Below are 22,864 nucleotides of genomic sequence, written 5' to 3'. Positions count from 1 at the left end.
AACGTAAACATCTGTCATGGTATTTGACCTCTTGCCTGTCAGGCATACTGTTTCATGCTAATCCCTATGTCAGTTACATGATCATAGCTTTGAAGCGTCTTCGCAACTGAAGCAGGGATTTCAATACAGTAATAAAGATACAAGGCAATACAAGGAACAATGCAGCACCTTTAGAGAAATGCCAAGACAGTATTTTGGCATGAACTACTGGAAACTTGATTCATGACATTGTTGTTTTTTTTGCTTTCCAAGAAGTGTATTTCTTCATTCTTTTGAAAATGAGAACCTGCCACCTCACTGGCCTAAATATAGCCAGCCCCTCAGGCTATTTTGCTTATGGCACTTGCTCTCCCATAATCATTTTCAGCTAGTGTAAAATCTTTTAAATCAGAATAACTTAAAAAAAAAAAAAAATGCACACACCTTAAAAAGGAAGCACCCCTGTTCAACACAGACTCCACCCTGTATCACTGGGTGATGGAAACTACTAACACCATATACATAGAACAGCACTGTTTCTGACATTTAGAACATATGCTCCTACACATGGTGTTTATTACTTTATCTCCAATATAGATATTTTCCCCTTGTCTGAAACTGAATACAAGCATCATTAAAAAAAAAAAACAGCAACAAAACAAACTATCACAATACCCCCCAGGTAAGGCACTAGAAGGATTCCCTTACCTTCCATCAGCTGAACTATTCACATGCTGAAGAAACTTAAATGGAACCAAATTTGGGGGAAATTAAAACTAACACCTTTCCATGTATGTACTGGGCATGTCTACATGTGCACCAATGTACTGTAATTACAGCATATTAAGTTTAGTACCTGTAATAACAGGTACTAACTCAATGCACAGTAACCAGTGTTACTGCATGGTAGCAGTGGCACATGCCTTTTTAGTGACGCTAATGTACAGAAGACTAATTCTACAACAAGTTAGCACAGCACAGCTTTTGCCATGATGTGCTAATGCATAGTAGAATTAGTCTGTTGTGCATTTAGCACCTCGTGTACATGCACCCACTAAGTAGTTCCCTACAGTAATGGAGTTCAGGAAAAACAGTTAGCAGACTTATTAGAAAAATCTTAAGAAAACATCCTGCCTGCATCAGTTTCAGACTTATCAAGACACAAACTATTTTGCTTTAAATCCCATCTCGTGCGATGTCCCATAATGCTCAGCTACACTTTTTATTTTCAGTTTCCAGATAGTCTGTGTGTCCACAGTGCTCACCTGTTCCCCCATTCACAGAAATCTTTTTGATGCTTATAGAGTACTTCAAACACCCTTGGCATTAACCATGACCTAATTTCAAGGCATCTGTTTGAACACTTTAAGAAGGGACCAAAGCACAAATCAAAGATGTGGTAGTATACTGCATACAAGCAGCCTTCAAAAGAAAGCCGAATAAAATTAGTGATTCTCAAGCCCCTGGTACATGTTGTTTGTTTGAAGGTGCTGTGGAATCTGATTCTCAACCACAAAAATCATGCCTCCTGTCACGCCACACGATCCCAATCGTGCCATTTCCACTTGTCAGTAGAAAGGATCATAATCCTGTGCTCCCCCTGCACCAACATGTTGAAAGCCAGGTGCCCAAAGGTAGGGGGCTGGGGCTGACAAATGGCTGGCAGCCCCAGCCATCCTATACGTTCCATTTAAAGGTGCCACGCAAACCAACCACAAAACATTCTACATTATATATAGAACATGTTCGTGGATGGTTTGCCATTTTATGAAACCTTAAATTTGCTGTGGAGAGGCAGCCTCAGAGGAAAATGCTATACAGATTGGTTGCATCAGTCAAAACAAGCCATCTACAAACTTCATTTTTATTACGATGAAATAAAATGGTTTGAGCTGTGAAAGTGCTTTCTTGCATCACTCCCTCCCCTCTTTTTCATATTCTTGTGACAATGTATTTTAGCAGAATTTGCACATTTGTTGGAATCTGACAACTGCACCATGAGCACTTCTTCCGTGGCCTCAAACTTGCAACCTATGGGCTGTCAATAGTGTGCCTTAGCACCTGCACCACCCTAGCACCCGCACCACCCTGACTAGCTTTGTATGTAATGTTAGACAGACTCAAGAAAGACTGGCTTGTGGTTCATCTCACAAGTAACAAAGCTTACATAGAAGTTTCTGTGGACTGGAGCGCATGTTCTTTATTAGGATAGTGCTTATTGTTTATGAAACACCTGCTGCACAACCATCCCGCAGCACACACGCGTCTAAAGTCACCAGCACCTGGCCACTTGATGCCACACCAAGGAGACGTGACTACAGATGGAGAACAAGAGGCTGAAAATATCTGACAGAGAAAAATAGACACTCCAGTGCCGACTACCTCTGGTGAATCATGAGGGGCTGGTGAACCACAAGAAAGGTTGCAATGTTTCAACCACCTACACACCCAAGTGGAATGCTCCAAAGAACTAATGAAAAAGTGCGGCTATACAATTGGTTCAGCCACCTGTGACTGCGGCACAGAGCCTGACTATGAAACACCTGCTGCAATACCTGCTGCTTGAAGGCACATGTACAATGAAAGATCTTGCAAAGTACAATAAATGAGCACAAGCATGTGTAACAAAACGGTCAAATATGGCATAGTGATACGGAGAAAAGAACAAGTTTGTTAGGCTGTTCAAATTCCTCTCCATTTATAAGTGGTCCTCTGTGCTTAATATTCTCAGTAGTGTCGAAGTGATGTTGTAGCCCTGATAGCTCAGGGATTATGTGAGACACTTCTGTGGGCAGTATCTTTTATCAGACCAATTGTATGGCTGGGATGAAGTGAGACAAGATTTTAAATGCAAGGCATTCTTCCTGCCTTGCATCTGACCATTCAGTTGGTCCAATAAAAGATATTATTTTATAATAATGACAAACATCCTTGTCCCTTGCTCATTTAAGTATTTGTACAAAAATCATGTTAAAACTCCCTTTAAAGAGAAATCTGCAAATAATTCACTTCAAGAATTAGTAAAGAACCAATTATTTTGTCTGTTATCTGAGTTCTCATATTTCTTCTGTAAGTAGTCTAGCCTCCACAGCTGGTAAAGCTGTGATGAACAATTTTACTGCTGTGCACTTGAAAAAAAAATTCTTGTCCCAAGAAACCTAGGATAATTTATCTTGCCTGAAGGTTGAGTTCTGCCTTATAGACTAACTGAATCAGAGATGCATAAGTCTGTGTGATACGACCCTATCTTGCTTTCTGCCCGACTTCAGACGAATAAATCTAACTACCCCCTTCATCTTGCATGGATTATGTAGAGGATACTTAACACAAGCCAACTGAAGACAACTCTTTTGCTTTGTACTGCCTGCAGAATTTTGAGGCAATACTGGATCAACTGCATCAATTCAAATAGCACAAACCTGAAAACCATTCTTGCACTGTGAAAGCATAGTTTCTCAGTACTATATTTGCAATGTCACAAGTTTAGGGCTTAATCCTACTGTTCCAAAATCAGAACTCCCACTTAGCTAACCTGGACTTTAGTGTTTCTGCATTACAAGTAACAGATCAAATTATTCCACACTGAAGCAACTGTTAATGAAGCCAAACATTTGAGGTTTCATGTATCACTATAAACAAAAACCTAGTGAAAGAGAGAAAATCCTGAGCCAACTCATACATTTAAACCAAAAACACTGTTTGTCATGACCAGGGATCCTGGTTTTTCCTGATAATGGATTAGACAGACAGATAGATAGATTAAAAAACCCCAAATCCATAATTAAAATTAAAGGCTCCCCACAGCCCTCCTGGTGCCCCTAACTCCCCCAACAGCCCTCCAGCCCTACTGGTGCCCCTCATTCCCCCCACCACAGCCTCCCAGGCCTACTGGTGCCCTCCCCCCCTCCCAGGTCCTGCTTGTGCCCCTTGCCCCACTCACAGCCCATCCCCCCAGCTGTGCCAGAAGGGGCCCCCAGTTGCCCAGGCTATAAGGCCAGCAACCCAGGTCCGCAGCCCCCTGGCCCTGACAGAAGGCAGCTGCTGCAGGAGAAAGAGCACTGAGCCAGCTCAGCCCCTGCTACGGGCTCAGGGAGGTGCAGGGGTGGGCCTGGCTTCCAGTTGCAGCACACTCCCAGGGAGTGGGGGGGGGGCGACCCACGCCCCCCAGATCTGTGCAGGGTGCATGCGGGCTCGTGTTCCCCACCCTGCTGCCCTCCCCCGGGGCTTCTGCAGCACAGTGTGTGGAAAGCGGCTTGTCCGTGTGCCCTGGCGACGCTTCCCCTGCACATGTGGGCAGCAGTGAGCACAACCCTGCGCCACCACCTGTGCATGCAGAGGAAATGTCGCCAGGATAGCATGGAGCTCACGGGGGCAAGCAGCTTTCCTGCGTGGCCCCGCTGTGACCTGCCGCACTAGGTATGCGCCTGCCCCAGCTCTGCGCACCACACTCTGGGGGACACTGTTTCCCCCGTCCCCTGGGTGTGCACTCTGGCAGGAAGCCAGCTCCACCCCCTGCCCCCGAACAAGCCACCCGTGGCCTTGTCCTGCTCCCCACCGGGGCTCCGAGGCCGTACATTATGGCCCCAGGCCTCAAGACCCACACACTGCCCAGCAGCCCAGTCCTGCCCAACTCGCTCCCTATGGGGGCCTCAATCCCCGTCACTTACCTGCAGAAGCTGCTATATATGCACATGGTGCCCCCTGCCTGACCACCCTGCTCCTGCTCCCTCCCAGCCCCCTGCAGGCTGGAACTGTGCCAGCCTGTAAACGGCTTGCAGCAAAACTACAAAATCTGTGGGTTTCTCTGCTAAAATGAGAAATCCACATTTTACCATTTTTCCGTGGAAACGGAAAACCCAGATCCCTGGTCATGACTGCTATGGCTCGAGACGCCTACTTTAAAAAAAGTGACATTAAAACCTGAACTGTACGTAAAAAAAAAAAAAAAATCCACAGGCACAAGCATTTCCCCTAAAACTGTTCCCTTCAAATTTTATTCTGTATCCTCTATAAGGTTTCTTTATAACTTTATAATTTGTACAGTTTCATGTACAAAGATTCCATATCTCAAAGGAAATAATTCCTTGTATGAAGTTTTCATATATCAATATTAGAATCACAGCATTTGCACCCGTGATATTTAAAAAATCCATTGGACAAACCATGTAGAAATAAGTATGCAAAAATTGCAAACAAAAACATTTAAGTAGCCAAAATTAAAAAGATCCTTGTGTGAATCTACAGTCTTGCTTGATTCATACTAGGCTATTGCAGCCAAGTAATCTTTAACCTCAGTTGGAGTAAGCCTTCTAAATCCTGCTTCATTACAGATGCCAACTTCTATGTTATCTTCTGTCATTTGCCCTTCAAAGCTTTCCTATTAAACAGAAAAAGAGAATTTACTTTGCTGTACCAGTGATTTAATAAAACAGTAAAACATTTTTGTTAAATCTCTCTCTAACCTTTAGTGTTAAGATAGCTGTATGTATGGCATCCTCAAGTTCCAAATCTTCATTGTATCTGTATAAATGAGATTAATATTTTAAATCTGCAAAATACAGAATTCTCTCAAAGCCCATGATACCCAATTTATTTAGAGCTTTATACTTATAACCTGAATTAGCATTATTCTTGTTAGCTAAACACACTTATAAGACTGCCAATACACATTTTTTCATGCAACTATCCCTCCCTCTGTACAAAAGCTAACAAATGAGTAACAAACACAAACCCCCTACAAAAACCCAACAACTTTTTGGTATCCGTCTGTAAACATGTTATTAAAGCTTTTAAACAGTTTAAATGAATACATATTGTAACCTAGCTGTGATATTCCAAAACTTGAACACAGAACCACATCTATATTTTTCTAAATTTCTTTCGGTAGGCTCTACAGGCATTACCTTTTTTCAAGAAAAGTTTTTCCATTCACGTAATTTTTTCCCATGGCTGTTGCTTTCCAAGCAAAGTAAGCTCCCTGTACAGATGAAAACATTAGCCCAATTACATTACAATTAAAATGCTTAACTATGGATTCATAAAATACACTACTGTTTATGAAATCTTATTGACTTTTGATATTTGGACTCTCACTCACAACCACTGTTTGAAATGCTTACAATGTGCACTGTTAAAAATATATATATATTTTTTAAGATATTCCATACCTGCAATGTTCATTTGACATTTCCTTTCATTTTTAAAAAGGAAATTTGATGTAGATCTCCAAAAATTAATGCATTCTCAATTTGGAATGATTTAAATAAAGGTGAGGTGTCTGGACAATTAGGAATAAGATTGAAATATGTTCAGACCTACTTGTACAGTGCAGTCAACACAATATTTCTGATGAACAAATGATGAAACTGAATAGCTATTTTGGGACTGATTCTATACATTAATTTAACATGGGGCTGCCCACGGCTTCATACAGTCCCCAGTCAGGGGAAGGACAGCGTTTGATGCCATTTGGAGTCAGAGAGAGAGAGAGTATATTCTTACATTTTCAAGAAAATAAAGCTTTATTAGACCTTGCATTTCATTACTATGCTACATTTTAACTACTTAAGAGCTCAGAGTCATTAGTACAACTAATTTTTTTCATGAAATACGAGGGATTATACAAAGTAGTCTGAACATAAAATAGATAGTTCACATATTGAAAACTTTACATCTCTTAAGACGGAAACTGTTTACTCACATGCTCATTAAATTATTATATGTAAACTAGTTTTCAAAGTTTAATGATAACTTTGTAAAATTTAGGTTAAACTTCAGATTCCACCTTCCATTCTAGAAAGATGGCATTTCACAAATCCATTTAATACTTAAACTTCTTTCTAAAAGTGCTGAATTTCAGAACAGCAAGACAGTATGTATTTGATACTTACAGAAGGATCAGACTGAAATAAATAGGGTCGGCCCTCATTCCAGCCACATATGAGCAATGATACTCCAAATGGACGTACGCCACTATGAGGGGGAAAGGGAAAAAAAAAAAAAAAAAAAAGCTATTGCTCAAATCACAAAGTTCTTAAGATTGTTTCATTGTTTTTGCCTCAACTGGTTATTGCTATATGCCTCCTCCTCCTAACAGAATCAGGCTTTATTTTTTAAAAAATTTTAAAAAGGTCATTTAAAATATCTACTACTCTCCAATCTTTACACTTGCAAAATACTAACATTACATTCCACCTCTGACATTCAGATCATCTTGTGATGTGGCTTCAGAGGCACCGCATTTTAGAGACCTCTTTGGATTAAACAAAACAAGCAGCAGTTTCCTTTTGATATCAAGCATTTAATAATTATGCTTTACACTTCTACAATATCCTTCCTCCAAGCATTAACACAAAAAAAACCCTGCTCCAGAAAAAGAGAGTCAGTAGATTAAGTAATTTCTTTAAAGCCTATTATAAGCCTCCGAGACAGAAAGGCAGAAATTCAGTTAAAAATATTACACTATTTGGTTAAAAAAAAAATCAAAGAGCTGCTTACCCAGACTGTGTGTACTCCTGCATCACAGAAGCAATCCTCTGTACTAGCTGAGCGGTTGGAATGGGCTCGTGGTAAACCAAGTAATATTGTTGGGCCAGCTTCCGAGCTCTGTGCACAAGTACTCTAAAAAGCAATATAAACAGATTGTGCACGACAATATCTATTATTAGAACTAAAGATAGCTGTTCTACTGCAATGGTACGATGCTCAGGTAGTGGTTTTCAACCTTTTTAGATGCAGGACCCATCCCCTCCCCTCAGAAAATGTCAACTTTTAAATTTACACTCCATTTTGATTAAGGAAAAAATAAAACATTTTTTCTGTTGCAAACAACTCAAAGACGACAACAGGTCAGAGTGGTTTTAATGCTATAGATTTCTATTTGAAATCTTTGGGTATTCTGCATCTTCAGAAAAACCAGACTGATGTAAAGAATAAATGGAATTTCTATTGGAACACATTAAGTATCAACGCAAAACACTCTTAGGCATTTAAGGACACGTGAAACCATATCCAAGCATATATCATATTTCTTTCATAAACGATTCTCCTTATTATTTTCCTATTCACTTAAGTGGAAACATGCCTTTATATTTATAATCCAACTGTTTCAGAGAGCATGCATATTTTAAACATACATTTTTCAGACGGTATATTACATTAGAGCAGGCTTGTCCAACATACGGCCCGCCAAGGCATTTTCTGAGGCCCATGGTGCTGCTAGGGGAAACAAAATTAAAGAGTTTACTTTCGTTCCCACCCCTTGTCCCTCCCCCAGGCCCTCAGAAGCTTCCCAATGGCTGCTGAAGGGCTAGGGAAGGGACAAGGTTCCCACACGCACTGCGTCAGCTTGACGTTGCTGACGCGGTACGTGTGGGAAGAGGAGTAGCCATGTGCCTCTCGGGACAGGATGAGCCCAGCCGGATCAGCAGGGGCTCAGCTGCACTTTCCCCCTACCTGCGCCGGTCAGTCCCAAGCAGTACACAGCTCTGCCACTTCTGCTGGCTGGTGCCAACCCGGGCGGGTCTGTCCCATCCAGAGCAGCATGCAGCTGAAGCCGGCTTTCCACGTGCTGTTGGGGACGGGAGGAGGCCGGACAGGTCGGCACCAGCCAGAAGAACTGGCAGCAGAACCACGTACCACTCGGGACTGACGGGTGCAGGCAGGGGAAAAATGCAGCTGAGCTCCTGCCGCTCCAGGCTCGTCCCATCCCGAATGGCACACGGCTCCGCCACCACTTCTGCTGGCCGGTGCAGACCCAGCCAGCCCCCTTTTGTCCCCAGCAGCACGTGGGAAGCCGACTTCAGCTGCATGCCGCTTTTCCTGGCTGGTGCTGACCCGGCTGGGTCCGTCCCACCCGGAGCAGCACGCGACTGAAGCCAGCTTCCCACAAGCTGCTGGGGACAGGAGGAGCCCGGCCAGATCTGCACCGGCCAGCAGAAGCGTCGGCGAAGCCACGTGCCACTTGGGACGGGACGAGCCCGGCCAGAGCAGCAGAGGCTCAGATGCATTTTCCCCTGCCTACACCTGTCAGTCCCGAGCATCACATGGCTCTGTTGCTGCTTCTGGTAGCTGGTGCTGACCTGGCTGGCCTCCTCCCGTCCCCAGCAGCACGTGAGAAGCTAGCACAGGGGGGCCTTGGCAGGCGGGGTCCTGGAGTGACCTCTGCGGGGTGAGGCAGCAGGAGCCGGTGTCTGCTGGACCCTGTGCTCCAGGCTCGCAGCACTGAGGCCACCGGGGTTGCATGCGCGAGCGGCTGGGCACCACGGTGAGCGGGGCTGTGCGGGTGAGGGGATGCGGTGCAGCGGCCGCCTCGCTCCAGCCCTGGCTCATGGGGCTGCGCTGCTCGGGGGATGTGGAGCTATTTATCTCTCCCTTTTAGTCTCTGGGACAGTAGCTGGCTGGATGCTGAATGGGTCCCTCCTGCCCCTGCCCACCAGCAGCTACCACAAACCTTGCAGTAACAGGCAGGTGCAGTAGGGCTATACAGGCAAGGTCTCTCTGGCCCAGGACAGAGGGTGTTTGAATACGGCTGGCTGGCCCACTGGGTGATAAAAAATTCATGAACCGGCCCCACATTCAAAAAGGTTGGACACCCCTACATTAGAGTCACATTATATGATATGTGCTGTATGCTAAAGAGACACCCAAGAGCTTTAATAACTTTAAAGAACAGATGTACAGGGACTGGGAAATCATAAAATGCCTATTTTCACAGCAGCCTTCAATTTTCGTAAGTTAGGGAGATGCAAGTCAATACCAACAGAGAGCTTCTCAAACAACAGCATTTTTCTGATACCTGTAATCAGGTCCCATGCCACTATACACCAAGCCTATGTGTTTGGTAATTGATTCTACTTTGTGCACACTCCTTTCGTCATAGAGAATAGATTTCTGTTTCTTCTCAGTTGCCAACACAACACCATTTGCAGCTAGAAAGGGGAAAGAAAAAATACTTTGGTTTAAATATATAAAGGTTACCAGGAGTGACCAAAATTAAACAGATTTGCTAGTACATGAAAAATCTCTCTTCTTCCCACCAGATCTACAGATCTTATTGTTCATCTAGGATGTTAAACAATTACTTTTGAGACCTCCACTGCATTGCATACAAGTGCTCAACATGCGATCATATTCAATTTTAAAACAAAAAAAGGAAAAAAAATTTTTTTTCTTCATTTTTTCATTATGTGCAATTGTTCCAGAAAACACACGAAGCAACGAAACACCTACCCAGGGTACAAAAATGCTCAAAATAAACGTGTTTTTTCCAGTAAAATCCCCCTCAACATAGTAAAATTATCAAACGTTTGTACTTCTGAAATAGCATTAAACTCTTCTCTTCCCACTTTAAAACCATTTCTCTGATAAAATTCAATGCTATGAGACATTATCCAGATAAGCATATGAAAATCCATTTAAAAGGAAACAAATGACGAAGGGCCATACTTTTTTTTTTTTTTTTTTTCATTCGCCATTCTCTCTCCAGGTCCCAACAAGGGGAAAGACAACAACGTCAATTGCAATTTAATAGGCCTAAATCTATCCTAGTTTTCCCAACTGACAATGGGTCGGTCTAACACCCAGTACTCTGAAGCCAACATCAGGTTAGTCATATAAGCATACCTTTAATTCCAACAGATGGGGCTCCTGCAGCAACTGCCGCCAATGCATATTCAATCTGGACCAGTTTACCAGAAGGACTAAAAAAAACAAACAAAACAGAGTTCAGCCATAATATCATTCACCATCTTTAATGTGTCATATTGAAATTTGTCTTTTATCATTTACTTTTTACCTCTTGCATCTTAGCAGTGAATTGCATACATCACAAATGAAAACAGTTGTCACTTTCACGCTAGCTTTAAGAGGACAAGGACTAGTTTAGCAAAGAACTTGCTGAGGCACAGCTCTTCCAGGAAACCTGCATACACCATGCCTGGCCCTGTTTATTTTAAGTAACTACAAAGCAGGTCCAAGAGTTATTTGTTTTTCTTCTCAACTTTGCAATCCCCACCTCTTCCATACCTGAGAGATCTGTATTTAACATGGCACTTTCAGGAGCGGGACATGGATTCTTAACAGGCAGAAAGCAAAAGCAAAAGCCCCAAGACAGACTGCTAAACAAATTCTCTTTCTAATTGCATGGTATGCCTTTTCTTTTTTTAAAGGCCGAGCACCACAATAGTCTGAATAACTAGAAAACCAGGCAAATGGCTTGCTGTAGAGTTACAAAAGTGAGTTTAATAGGCCAGTGCAATATCTGCTCCCTCTTGCTGAATGAAACGGCAGGGAAGGGAATTCATACACACACACACACATATTTATCCTTGCAACAAAAATTGGGGCAAATACCATATTTTCTGTCATAAAACATACCCCTTTCCCCCCTAAAATCAGCCCTGCCCCAAACCTGGGGTGCATCTCCTAGGTAAGGAGAGCAGCTTTCTACCAGGTGGATAGGGGAGGAATAGTAGCCTTCTGCTTTGGCTCCCACTGGGCTGTTTGAGCAGCTGGGGGAGTCGATTCACTTAACAACCAGTTTTTCTTCACTCCACAAATGTCAACCACCTTCTCCCCTTTTTAGTGTTTTCAGTGTTTCACTGACCAAACAAACCCTCTCTCTGGGCAATTTTGGCACCTGGCAGCTGCTCCTGTCAGCCTAAGCAGCAGGAGACAGCCATCAACCCGGGGGACCTTACTTTGGAAAGGGCTGCAAAAAGAAGGGGCGCAATATTGCAGAGCACGATGTAAACCAGACAATACGGTACCTCACCGCCCACCCCGCGGCAGCTATACACGAGAAAACACGGTGCCGGCCTCCCCCGGCCCGGCCATGACGCTGCAAACCGTCAGCCTCCCCTCCCCCACGGCTGCCTCCGCAGCCCCCACCACGGCGGTCATCCTTCCTGCACCACCGCACCGCTCTGCTCTGCACCGACCCTCAGCCGCCACCATCCCTCAGCAGCCCGGGCCCGTACCTGAAAGTGGTGAGAGAGAAGCTATAGCCGCGCTCCGCCATCTTGGAACGCTTCCTGCTGCCACCGCTCTGCGCACGCGCAGCTCCTTCCTTCCTCCCGCGCCGGCCCCCGCCGCCCTGATTGGCTGGGGGGGGAGGGGAGAGCCAGGCCCGTTGCATACCGGGACATACCACCCCCATCCCTTGTAGGAGGCCTGTTCCCTAGGAAGGAGGTGGTCGAAAGGCATGCCGGGACTTGGAGTCCCAGGTGGCCGGGGCAAGCTAGGCGTGCTGGGGCGGGGAGTCCCGCGCCGCTTGCTTCCCGACATGCCCCGCGCATGCTTTGTGCCGGAGAGCCATCATGGTGGCGCTTGTCGTGTTCGCGTTGCCGCTGCCGCCGCTGCGCGGCTTCCTGCGGCGCTGCTGGGGACAGCTGTGGCGGGCCTTCCCCGGCGCCGGCCCGACCTGGGGTGGGTGCTGCGCGGGGCTCCCGGCCTGAGGCGGGACGGGGCGTTGCTCTGCCTGTTCGTCCGTGTCCGGCGTCTGTGCATGTCGACGTGGGAAAGCGATGTTTCCTGGACTTCACCTGCGTGGCGATGTGACTCCATGGGCCACATCCCCTGCCAGGGCTAGGGACAGAAGTTGCACACACAGCGGCATAGGTGGGAGGGGGGAATCAGTGCAACTGCAGCACAACAGAAGTTCCCTGCACGTAAACCGCTTTCAAAATGGCGGACACTGGTTCAAGATAAACCTGGGTGGATGTAGTATCAGACGTAAGTGATGTAAGTTAAATCGGTTCGTTGAACTGCCCCAGAGCCCCTCCGGATTCAAGGTAACTCGCAGGATGCACCGTACCTGTAAACTCCCCCTTTAGGCTGATTTGGCCCAAGCTGTCTGCTCCAGCCAAGCAGGGAGCCGTGCTCTAGCACCCCCCCAGCCCCTGGGCTGGGCCACTGCAGGCATGGGGCTGTATTTTTGAGTCAAAAGTGAATGTTCACTCTTGATGGTACTGTTTGGAGCAGGGGTTGGACTAGACCTGAGGTCCCTGCCAACCCCTGTTTCCTATGATTCTGTGATTCACTTGCTTCTCAGTTCAATGTATGCATCCTAGACTGATCTGCGAAGACTGAATTGATTCAGCCTCGGGCATTTTGACTGTCTGTACTTAAGTAAATGAAGTGGCCCTGTGACAAGTTCATCGCTAAGTATTTTTTCCCTTCTCTGTCCTAAGAGCCAGCATTGGCTGTTCAGGCTCCAGCTGCTCTTCCTGAGCTAGCGGAAGATGTAGGTGAAAGTAACAATGCTCCAGGCTTCTTGGATAACATTTTTTGGATGGCAGCTCCCAAGTCGAGGCGGACCATTGAGGTAAACCGCTGCAGGAGACGAAACCCCCGTAACATGATAAAAATCAAGGTAACTTGACAGATTTCTGTCAGCTTTCCCTCTGGGTCATCAAAAGGAATTTTTTGGCACAAAGCTTGCGGTACATTTAAATCAGGGGTGTCATATGTGCTCATTTCCTAGGCTAGACATGGACTGAAGGGCTCCTCACAAGCCAGATCTAGACTAGGCTGTGTCGGTGGGATAAACTACAGCAGCATGAGCAGCACTGCACTGGGGCAGTGGTCACTCACTCCCTGCTGCCAGAGGCCATCCCCAGTGGAGCCTTGTAACCATGAATTCATTGCTCCCCCCGATACGTTGGCCCACAAACAAGATACAGCCCTTGGGCCCTATGTGACACTCCTGGTTTAGAAAATATGCACTCTGTTCATGCTTTAAAGCTAAGTAAAAATATTCCAAATAATGTCAGTACAAGCTGAAACATTTCTGTAGACATTATCTTTTTTTAAAAGCATTTGCCAGCTCCGCTTTCCCACAATCCTGTGTCACTTTCAAAATGGATTCAAAGAGTTGCAAACAAAGAAAGCAGCAAAAGACTATTCCAAAATTAGATTACAGTGCAGATGGATTTTATATTTTATTGGTTTATATCTAAACATTTCAGTATGAGTGAAACTTCTAAATACTTTGCAAATCAAGATATGGTTACGTATCTTATAACCCAGTCCTGCAGATTTTGCCAGGTGTAATACTTCAGGCATTAACTTCAAAGGGCTGCTCTTGGTTATAAACACTAAGTTTAATGATACCTATGCAAAACAAACTCCTTAATACTTTCCAAAAGTGTAATTAAAACTGTAAATCAGTAAGCCAACAAAAAACTCTAAACCAGCTCCCTCACAGTTGATTTGTTGTATTTTGACAACTAATCCTTAATTTTATACTTTGTGCTACACAATTAAGTTAAAATTGTTGTGTATTTTAATTTTTTTGTAATAGGAAACAGCACTGTTGTTTGCTTCTATTAAATATTTGCTGTTAAATTGGAAAAGAAATTTAGCGTACAACTCTGTTGTGTGTGTCTGAGTTTTAGTGGGGTGAAGGTTCGCTATGGGAATATGAAGCCTTGTATTTTAAACTTTGTGCGGCTCTACTGCATATAGAGATTTGTAAGAAAATATATCTTATGCAGTGGGAATAACTCTTCACTCAAAATGTCTTGAGTATTTGTAAAGTATTTTCTTGTTTGTCTTTGCTTTTAATTTTAAACTGTTCCATTTTTTTTTTCCAGACAAATATAGATGTTTGTCCTGCATGTGGCCATGTGAAACAGAAGCATGTCCTTTGTGAACATTGTTATGCAAAGGTTAAAAGAGAAACTAGTCTCATAAGGGCTGAAATAAAGAAAATAGAAGGAGGACCATTTAATACGCCCACTGTAGAGACTCTAGTCTTGTATCAAGGAGAGAAACCCAGAGAACAAGATCAAGGCAAACGGATCATTGAAAGAAACAGGAAGCGTCCATCCTGGTTTCCACTGAACTGATGCCACAAAACTATAGAACCTCATGGTAACAAAACAGTCCATCCAGCAGGAAAGGAGGAGATGTTTCCCAATAATATTTTCATTTTTTAGTTTCTTTAATGCCAAAATAAAAACTGTCACCCTTTGAAATCTGCTTCACAAGCATTTCCTTTCATGTTATATCATCAGAGCCATCAAAATACAGAAAATTAGGAACATGTTGGGGTTGGGAAGACCATTTTTGTGCATTAAGTACTATATATTGCTGTAATGCTGTCTTGATGTTTTTGCAAATTTAAGTTGTCATTTTTATGACCATGAAACAACATAAAAACATCATACATGTAAAATAAAGTATATATAGCTCTATAGCAAGACACTTTTTCTTTCTGGGTTTTGGGGGTTTTTTTAGCTTCTGCTCTGAAAAAGTTGTTTGGCTTTTCAGAATTACCTTGTTGAGATCAACACTCTGGGCCACTGGTGGTGTGTAAAGCTGTGGTTAGCAAACTGGATCTCTCTGGACCCCTCAGCTTCATTTTCACTTAAAAGGTTTACTTAAAGATACGTGGTTGTCTAGAAATTTTGAGGGATGATCATGGTGTCTCAGTCTATAGTAGCAGCACTGAATGAGACATCAAGAATATTTTCAGGAAAAGACAAATGTCAGAGTCTGAAGAGCATGGAGATGAGTTAGCAACTTGGGTCGCTCTGAAAAATGTTGTTTGAAATGGGAATTTTGAGTGTTTTGAAACGGAATTTGTAGCCAAATTCTGTTGCATTGATACATTTGTCACAACCCAAGTTGTGAGTTTTTGTTTTGTGTGCTTCGGCACAGCTAAATTGCTGCCCGCTAAATTGTTCCCACCAAATTGCAGCTTCTTTGCACGGTGGAGTTTTCTGCTGCAACAGAGAACCCCGGGTGCAAAAGAAGTTCCCGCCAATTCGTAGCTTTCTTTGCAGTGTGCATTTCTAAGTTGCAGCACGGTGATGCACGTTGCAAAGAGTTCCCGCCATTTGTATTCTAATTCGAGCCCCATTATTGTTTTACGTTAAATTATTCACACGTGGCAGCTAGTGATTGGCCTGCTAGCTGTATAAAAGGCTTGTGTGGTTTCCGCCCTAGTTGGAGGACTCCACGAACACCAGGAGGAGACTTCGCGCTGTGTGAAGATCTCTAAGCGCTGCGGATCCTCACGGACCCAACGCATTTTAAGCAGGAAACAGAGGTCTGATCAGCCTCTAGCCTCTCCCCGTCGCCGTACGATCCTAGACGTATCCTTCCCTGCGCGCCAAAGAGACGGATCCACAGAGCCTAGCAAACTTCGTGTGAGTGAGTGTATTCAGAGCTCTTTACCAGACGGATTTTCTCCGGTTGGTCCGACAGGCTCGCGGTTTAGAGCCTCCAACCGGATGGGCTAGAAGAGTGTTCCCGGAGGAACTCTAGTCCGCCTCTCTTCTTTTCTATCTGCAACTGTAACTTAAGCAAGTTCTCAACCTGCACCGCGACCATCTCGGTGTAAGTAAACAATCTTAAAATCAACCGTTACGCATCTGTGCCTAATTCTAGCTCGGCGACCTCCCTCTCCGACCCAGCCTGCCCGGGCTGCTGGCCACAGCCCGCGTGCAGAGCGACCAAAAGGGCCCGGGGCTTGACCCGGCCAGCGCAACATTCACTAACACTGAACTGCATGTGACTGAGGTTATTTGATGTGTTTCAATTACAAGTGTATAAAATTAACAATCATCTCAGAAGAATGTGATGAGGCCTTAAGTAATTGAAAGTCATTTGGGGCTACTTGAATGAAAGTGTACTTACTAGAATGTTACGTATAGGCTTGGCAGGATTTGATTTTTATTGGTAAAAGTTGATAAATATTGGTTTCACCTCATACGGACCAATGAAAAACATTCATTACCATTGTTAATAATTAAAATTTATAGAAAGGGGAGGTAAGAAAAATGATGGCTGATGGAGCGTGTGATGATGACAGGGAGAGCAGTCCTACAGAACTGTGATGACTGTAGTTTGGACTGCATCTCCCAGAACAAAGGAAGCAAAGTGACAAAACAGAGGAGGGAGCTAGGGGCAAGTAGGCTCTGGACGGATGGCAGCTCTACCGCTCAGCTGGCAGCGGTCCTATAGTACTTTTTGTTATAATAAATTGTTTGATCCCCACACCTCTAATTTAACACAATCCTAAAAAAAGAGAAAAATTGAATTAAACGCTTAAAAATAAACATTAATATGATATATCAAAATTATTATTTTTTTAAATTAAAAAGAGAATTCTGCCAAACCTAACTATATATTTTGTATGGGGGAGTCACGGTTGATCCACAACATCTTCATTTATTTTAACTGATGAATCTGTCTAGAATGCCCAGCTGGTCCCAGAATGTTACAACTTGTCACATAGTGCTTGTCTGCAGTGTCAGGCTGTTACTCCTGCGGAAAGAAAGTGCCTGCTGTTGCCACTAGCTGCTTCCCCTTTTTGTGATCATCAATTTACAACATTTAGATGGGTCTTCAATTTTGCCATTATACTGTTGTGATAGTAGCACTGTCATTAATACGGAGACTAGGTTACCGTATAAAAGACCTATTTTTTTCCTCCCCAAAGTGGTCCAAAATAGACATACTTAAGTGAATTAATTGCTGAGCCTTGTGAGGACCTGAGGTAGGCTTAGTGTTTCAAATCTGACACAGAGAGATGTCTGGAATGCAGCACAGGGACAGCAGACAGAATTAAGGTTGTGGGTGCAACTGATATGTTTCTTAACACTTCATCTCTTGATTTTTTCCCCCCAGAGGTTTAAGCATAGATGCATCAGAGTGTGAGGCACCTAAGTTCAGGGGCATGGAATAGGCTTCCACCCCTGCTTCTAGCCTTCAGACACAAAAAACTGGCTTGAGGACAGGTGTGAAGTTTCCTTAAGATGCATCATGTAGCCCAACATGCAGCCTATCATCCAAAAGAGGAATGAGCAATCAGTAGAGGTGAACAAACAGCCACTTCCAAGCCAACAGTAGTTTGAATCCTTCCATATGTGTCCAAGCAGTGACATTACTAACTTGATTATGTTCATGCCTATTCCCCATCCAAACACAAAGCCTTGGAAATAAGAAAGTGTGTAAGTTACATGAAAAATGGATTTTCTTGTACAAAAGATGAATGCGATACAAATATGGAAATTTTGGATAGGGGATAGGACCAGTGATGAGATGGACCATTTTTCTCAGAAAAGAAAAAGGCTTTAGGGAATGTCAGTGAATGTAGCCCTAAATATATCAGGTATCCAGGTTGTAGCCCTATTTGTCTAGAGGCAAAAGGAGTTCTGAGCCCTAAATATGAGGTCCTTAGAGGTTTGGGAGTTCTCTTCTGGGGTCAGCCGTATTGGTCTGGCTATGTGATATCAACTCAAACCAAGACTCTGTCATATGGTCCTAAGAGGCACACTGTTTCCCCAAGTGACAAATCTTGGTGCCTATAGACATTGCAATAGACTGTTGAATAGACATGGTAGCTCTGATGTAAAAAATGTGGAAAGCTTATACAGCTAAATAGTAGAATATGTGGTTTAAAGTGTATGGCTTGTCTGGTGAACTGTGATAGTTGGAGAGCTCTTTCCTGGAAGAAAGTTTCTAGGAGATGCATGTTTAATGCCTATAAAGGCAGTAATAGTAATACTTTAGAAGGATTGAGTCAAAGGCATAGCATTGAAAAGATTTCAAGTTGTTGAGCATAGAGTAATTTTATTTTAAAGACCATAAATAACTTTTAATATTTAAAAAAAAAAACTTTTCAGTAGTTTTAAAGGACTTGCCTTGCAAAGATTACTTAGTAACAGACAGACTGTCCTCACAGACTTTTTTTTTATTATTCCTAAAGAGAGAGTCTTAGAGAGTCTATGGCCCTTTTCTCTAAGAGGGAGAGGTTGTCATAAATATATTTATAGCACAAGGGGGCAGTAGAGCTCTAGTTTTCTGGTACATGGCCAACAAGCTGATGAGCATTTCATTTGAACTAAGTCAAAGGCAGATTTAATAACTCAATGTCTTCAGAAATGACAGGGCTGTAGACATTGATTTTGATAATTAAGGAAAAATATGATTGCTGTTATTGAACCAGAAGCCTTATCTAATGCAGAGCATTGTTTTGTGTCCTTTTAGTTAGATTTATGCTTAGAAACTTAACTACTGACTTCCATATATGTTTATATACGTCTGCCCTCTACTGAATGAATTGTGATAGCTATTAGGCCACTGCATGATAGCATTATGGTGAATTACAAGAAGGGAATAAAGATTGTGTATTGGTTTAAAGATTGTGGCTCAGGCAACGAAGCAGCAGAGGGACTGATGAAATGCAGCATAGCATTCAGATGGCCAACTCCTCAGAATAGTAAAGAATGACTGAACTTTGTATACAATAAGCGATTATCAGTGGGCGCAGCTACACATCGCCCTACAGTGACATAGTGATCACACAGGTCTACATGTGATCACTAGCTATGTCACCATAGCAGCACACTTCCTGCTTATAACATGCTGCTACAGCAGGGGTGGGCAAAATGCACGCTTTTTAGTTTTTGGCCATTCTATCCGGCCCGTGGGGCCCCTAAAAAATTTAGAAAATTAATATTAATCTGCCCTGAGCTGCTTGTCATGTGGCCCTCAATGGCTTGCCAAAACTCAGTAAGTGGCCCTCTGCCCAAAATAATTGCCCGCCCCTGTGCTACAGCATCATAGTGGGGAAATCTAAGCATGCGCCACCCATAAGTGCAGTATGGGTACTTACTGGGCCATGCTTTAGTACTTCCAAAAGGAAGTACTGAAGCACGGCACAGTAACAATGTCACTGTAAAGCAACACGTAGATCCAATGGGTACAAGAAGTGCTTCTGCATAACGTCTACCCTGAACTGAGTCATTTGACAAAGAGGTCATTCTGCTGGGTCAAAAAGGGAATGCAAACAGAAACAGATGGGGCACTGGGGAGAGCTGGAAGGAATGTGGCATTTTGGATGTGAGAAACTGAGTCAGGTTTTGCTCTGAGCTGATGCCCATGAAATGTCATCAAAATCAATGGGGTATAACTGCGGGGCAGAATCTGTTTGTCTTAATGACAATGCTGAAGGCTCAAAACCTTGTTACATGTTTTGTTTTTTTGATGTAAACCAAACAGCCCTGTGATACCACTCCTGGATGCTAACAGTGAATTAACAGAGTGTAAAAGTGATTGTGCCTGTGTTTGATGGATATCATTAATTTCAGTCTATGCTAAGGCTGATAGATGGATGTTCCAAAGACAACAAGAGCAACCCTTGCTCCTATAATCACATAAGTATTTGAGAATCTTTTCCCCTTTTTTTCCCAAGAGAAGGTAAGTTTCTATCCCTTGTGATTGTGGAACACAGCATGAAGGAAGTGCACCTAGAGGGATCAGAAACTCCAATAACAAACAGGGGGGAAGCCCTATAGAACTTGTATTTTAAAAATTCTCATGATTTTTCAGTCAATTCTATACTTTTGAGCCTTTAGGGTTAACGGTGATGCCTCTGACTAGCCAAATGCACAAGTTATTTGACCATTTCTTGTTTAAAAAAAAACCCCATAGACTCTCTTCTGTACAGTGCATCTCAAGACTTGTACTATTGAGGATACACGGCATAAGATATGAACCACATAGTTCTTTGCCTCTCTCATCTTGTACAGAAGCTGGATTAATTCATTGAGTGGACCAAAGGGTTAAGCTCGAGCTGCAAGGTTTATTGCATTGTCTTCCCTGCAGTGGCGGATTTACCATGAAACAAACTATACGGTGGCACAGGGCCCCCAATGACAGGGGGCCCCAAATTGCAGGACAAATCTGACAAATGACTGAACTTAATAAGTGTTGCAAGTTGCAAAGTGGTCCGGGCTTTCTGCATTCTGAGCTTCTGTGAACTGTGCTCTAAACATGGTCTTTTGAAGTAGTCTAGCAAAGAATTTGCTTTGCCATTTTTTTGCTGTCTCAAATGTCCTTTGTCTTGGCTGGGTCCCTAGTGGGGAGGAGGGAGCGAAAATGAAGCGCACAGGGCCCCCTACTAACTCTAAATCCGCCACTGCTCCCCTGAGGTATCACACATTACAGGATATACTTATTTCTGTACAACACCAATCAAGAGGCCAAGTCTGCCACAGCTGTAGAAAGGAAGGTCACTATTTGCACAACTCCTCTAGATCTTACATCCATTCTCAAAGAATACTAATGTTCTTCCCATTCTTAGCCCCTGCACTCATGAACTTGTGTGATTTACAGCTCTTTTCTCTTTAAATGTAGATATTACATGAAATGTTCCCACTGCAGCTCAGGATTTTGAGAAGACCTAGAAAGATGAATTTTATTATTTTATAATCTGGGATTAATATTAAATACATAAAGCATCATTCTTAACAGACTATCAAGCAGTTTTAGCCCCCAAGTTGACCTGTTATAGTATTGCAGGCAATCCATACATTTTTATATTTAATGGACTTGCCTGTCTTGCCTTGTCTCTGTGGTGCAATGGGTTAACACATTTGACTATTAACCAAAAAGTTGGTGGTTTGAGCCCACCCAGGGAGGGCACCTGGTGTACCCTCTGCCCCTGTTGCCCTTCTCATAAAAGGGGCTAAGAAGCCCTCTTGGCTGAACAGGGAAGTCCAGGAAAACCTAAGGGCAAAGAAAGAGGTATACAGGCTGTGGAAACACGGGGTAGTTACCAAGGAGGAGTATACCTCCCTGGCTTGCACTTGCAGGGAATCAGGAAGGCCAAAGTGGGATTACAATTTAGGCTGGCAACAAAAATTAAGGGCAACAAAAAGTCCTTCATCAGGAATATAGGGAGTAAAAGGAAGGCACAGAGTAGCCACTACAGGACAAACTGGGCAATTGGTGACAAAGAGTGGGGACAAAGCTGAGCTCTTCTTCAATGAGTTCTTTGTATCTGTATTCCTAGACACAGGCCAAGACAAATCTCCCAACTGGATCATAGATAGACACAGGAGGAACACCAGCCCACCAACTGTTAGTGCAGACTTAGTGAAGGGGCACTTGGAGGGACTGGATGCATCCAAATCAGTGGGCCTGGATGAACTTCATCCAAGGGTTCTGAAGGAATTGGCCAGTGTCATAGCAGAGCCGCTGGCACAGCTGTTTGAGCACTCATGATGCTCCGGTCAGGTCCCAGAGGACTGGAAAAGGGTCAATGTGGTCCCTATTTTCAAGAAGAGGAGGAGGGAGGAACCAGGAAACTATAGACCAGTTAGTCTCACCTCTATCCTTGGGAAAACTCTGGAAAAAATCATTAAGGATCACATTAGTGGGAGCCCAGCAGGGGAAATAATGCTGAAAGGAAATCAGCATGGGTTCATTGCAGATAGATCCTGCTTGACTAACCTTGTTTCTTTTATGACCAGGTCACAAAATGCTTAGACACAGGAGTCGAGGTGGATATCATCTACCTAGACTTTAAGAAGGCCTTCGATACAGTATCTCATTCTGTTCTCCTAAATAAACTGGCAGGCTGTGAGGCAGATGATTACATGGTCAGGTAGGTGGCAAATTGGCTTGGGGGTCACGCCCAGAGAGTTGTGGTGGATGGATTGATATCGGCCTGGAAAGATGTGGGCAGTGGAGTCCTGCAAGGCTTGGTCCTTGGACTGGTGCTCTTTAATGTCTTCATCAGTCACTTGGATGAGGGCATGGAGAGCACTATGTCCAAGTCTGCAGATGATACCAAATTATGGGACAAAGAACACACCAGAGGGTAGGGAGTGGATCTGGGCAAATCTGGACAGGTTGAGAAAATGGGCAGAATGAAATAGGATGCAGTTTAACAAAGACAAGTGCAAAGTGGTGCACCTGGGCAAAAAGAACCACCAACACACTTACAGGCTTGGGGATGACCTTCTCAGCAGCACAGCAGCGGAAAGGGATCTTGGAGTTATAGTTAACTCCAAGATGAACGTGAGTCGTCAACACGACAAAGTGATCAACAAAGCTAAGTGCACTTTATCATGCGTCTGCAGATGCA

At 43.7% G+C, this 22,864-nt stretch overlaps 2 protein-coding genes across 3 annotated transcripts; one reads left to right on the top strand and one right to left on the bottom strand.

Moving 5' to 3' along the window:
• Nucleotides 1–4,944: 4,944 nt before the first annotated feature.
• Nucleotides 4,945–12,065, bottom strand: PSMA2 (proteasome 20S subunit alpha 2). Its single transcript, XM_006259842.4, has 8 exons — nt 11,958–12,065; nt 10,603–10,679; nt 9,776–9,908; nt 7,477–7,599; nt 6,870–6,951; nt 5,883–5,956; nt 5,442–5,499; nt 4,945–5,356 (listed from the first exon to the last, which is right to left on the bottom strand). Exons 1-8 carry the CDS (start codon nt 11,996–11,998, stop codon nt 5,240–5,242), a joined length of 705 nt encoding a protein of 234 aa, XP_006259904.1. The 5' UTR covers nt 11,999–12,065; the 3' UTR covers nt 4,945–5,239.
• Nucleotides 12,066–12,250: 185 nt separating this feature from the next.
• Nucleotides 12,251–15,176, top strand: MRPL32 (mitochondrial ribosomal protein L32). Of its 2 annotated transcripts, none has more exons than XM_019483379.2 (3): nt 12,251–12,405; nt 13,170–13,351; nt 14,574–15,176. In XM_019483379.2, the coding sequence occupies exons 1-3, from the start codon at nt 12,297–12,299 to the stop codon at nt 14,826–14,828; spliced, it is 546 nt and encodes a 181-aa protein (XP_019338924.1). In that variant the 5' UTR covers nt 12,251–12,296; the 3' UTR covers nt 14,829–15,176. The 2 variants fall into 2 exon arrangements, with proteins under 2 accessions (XP_019338924.1, XP_014457997.1); XM_014602511.3 differs by lacking the exon at nt 12,251–12,405 and adding an exon at nt 12,421–12,711.
• The last annotated feature ends 7,688 nt before the right edge of the window (nt 15,177–22,864 follow it).

Source organism: Alligator mississippiensis, chromosome 5 (assembly GCF_030867095.1).
Source record: "Alligator mississippiensis isolate rAllMis1 chromosome 5, rAllMis1, whole genome shotgun sequence".
NCBI classification, from domain to species: domain Eukaryota; kingdom Metazoa; phylum Chordata; order Crocodylia; family Alligatoridae; genus Alligator; species Alligator mississippiensis.
This window is presented reverse-complemented; position numbering and strand designations above follow the sequence as displayed.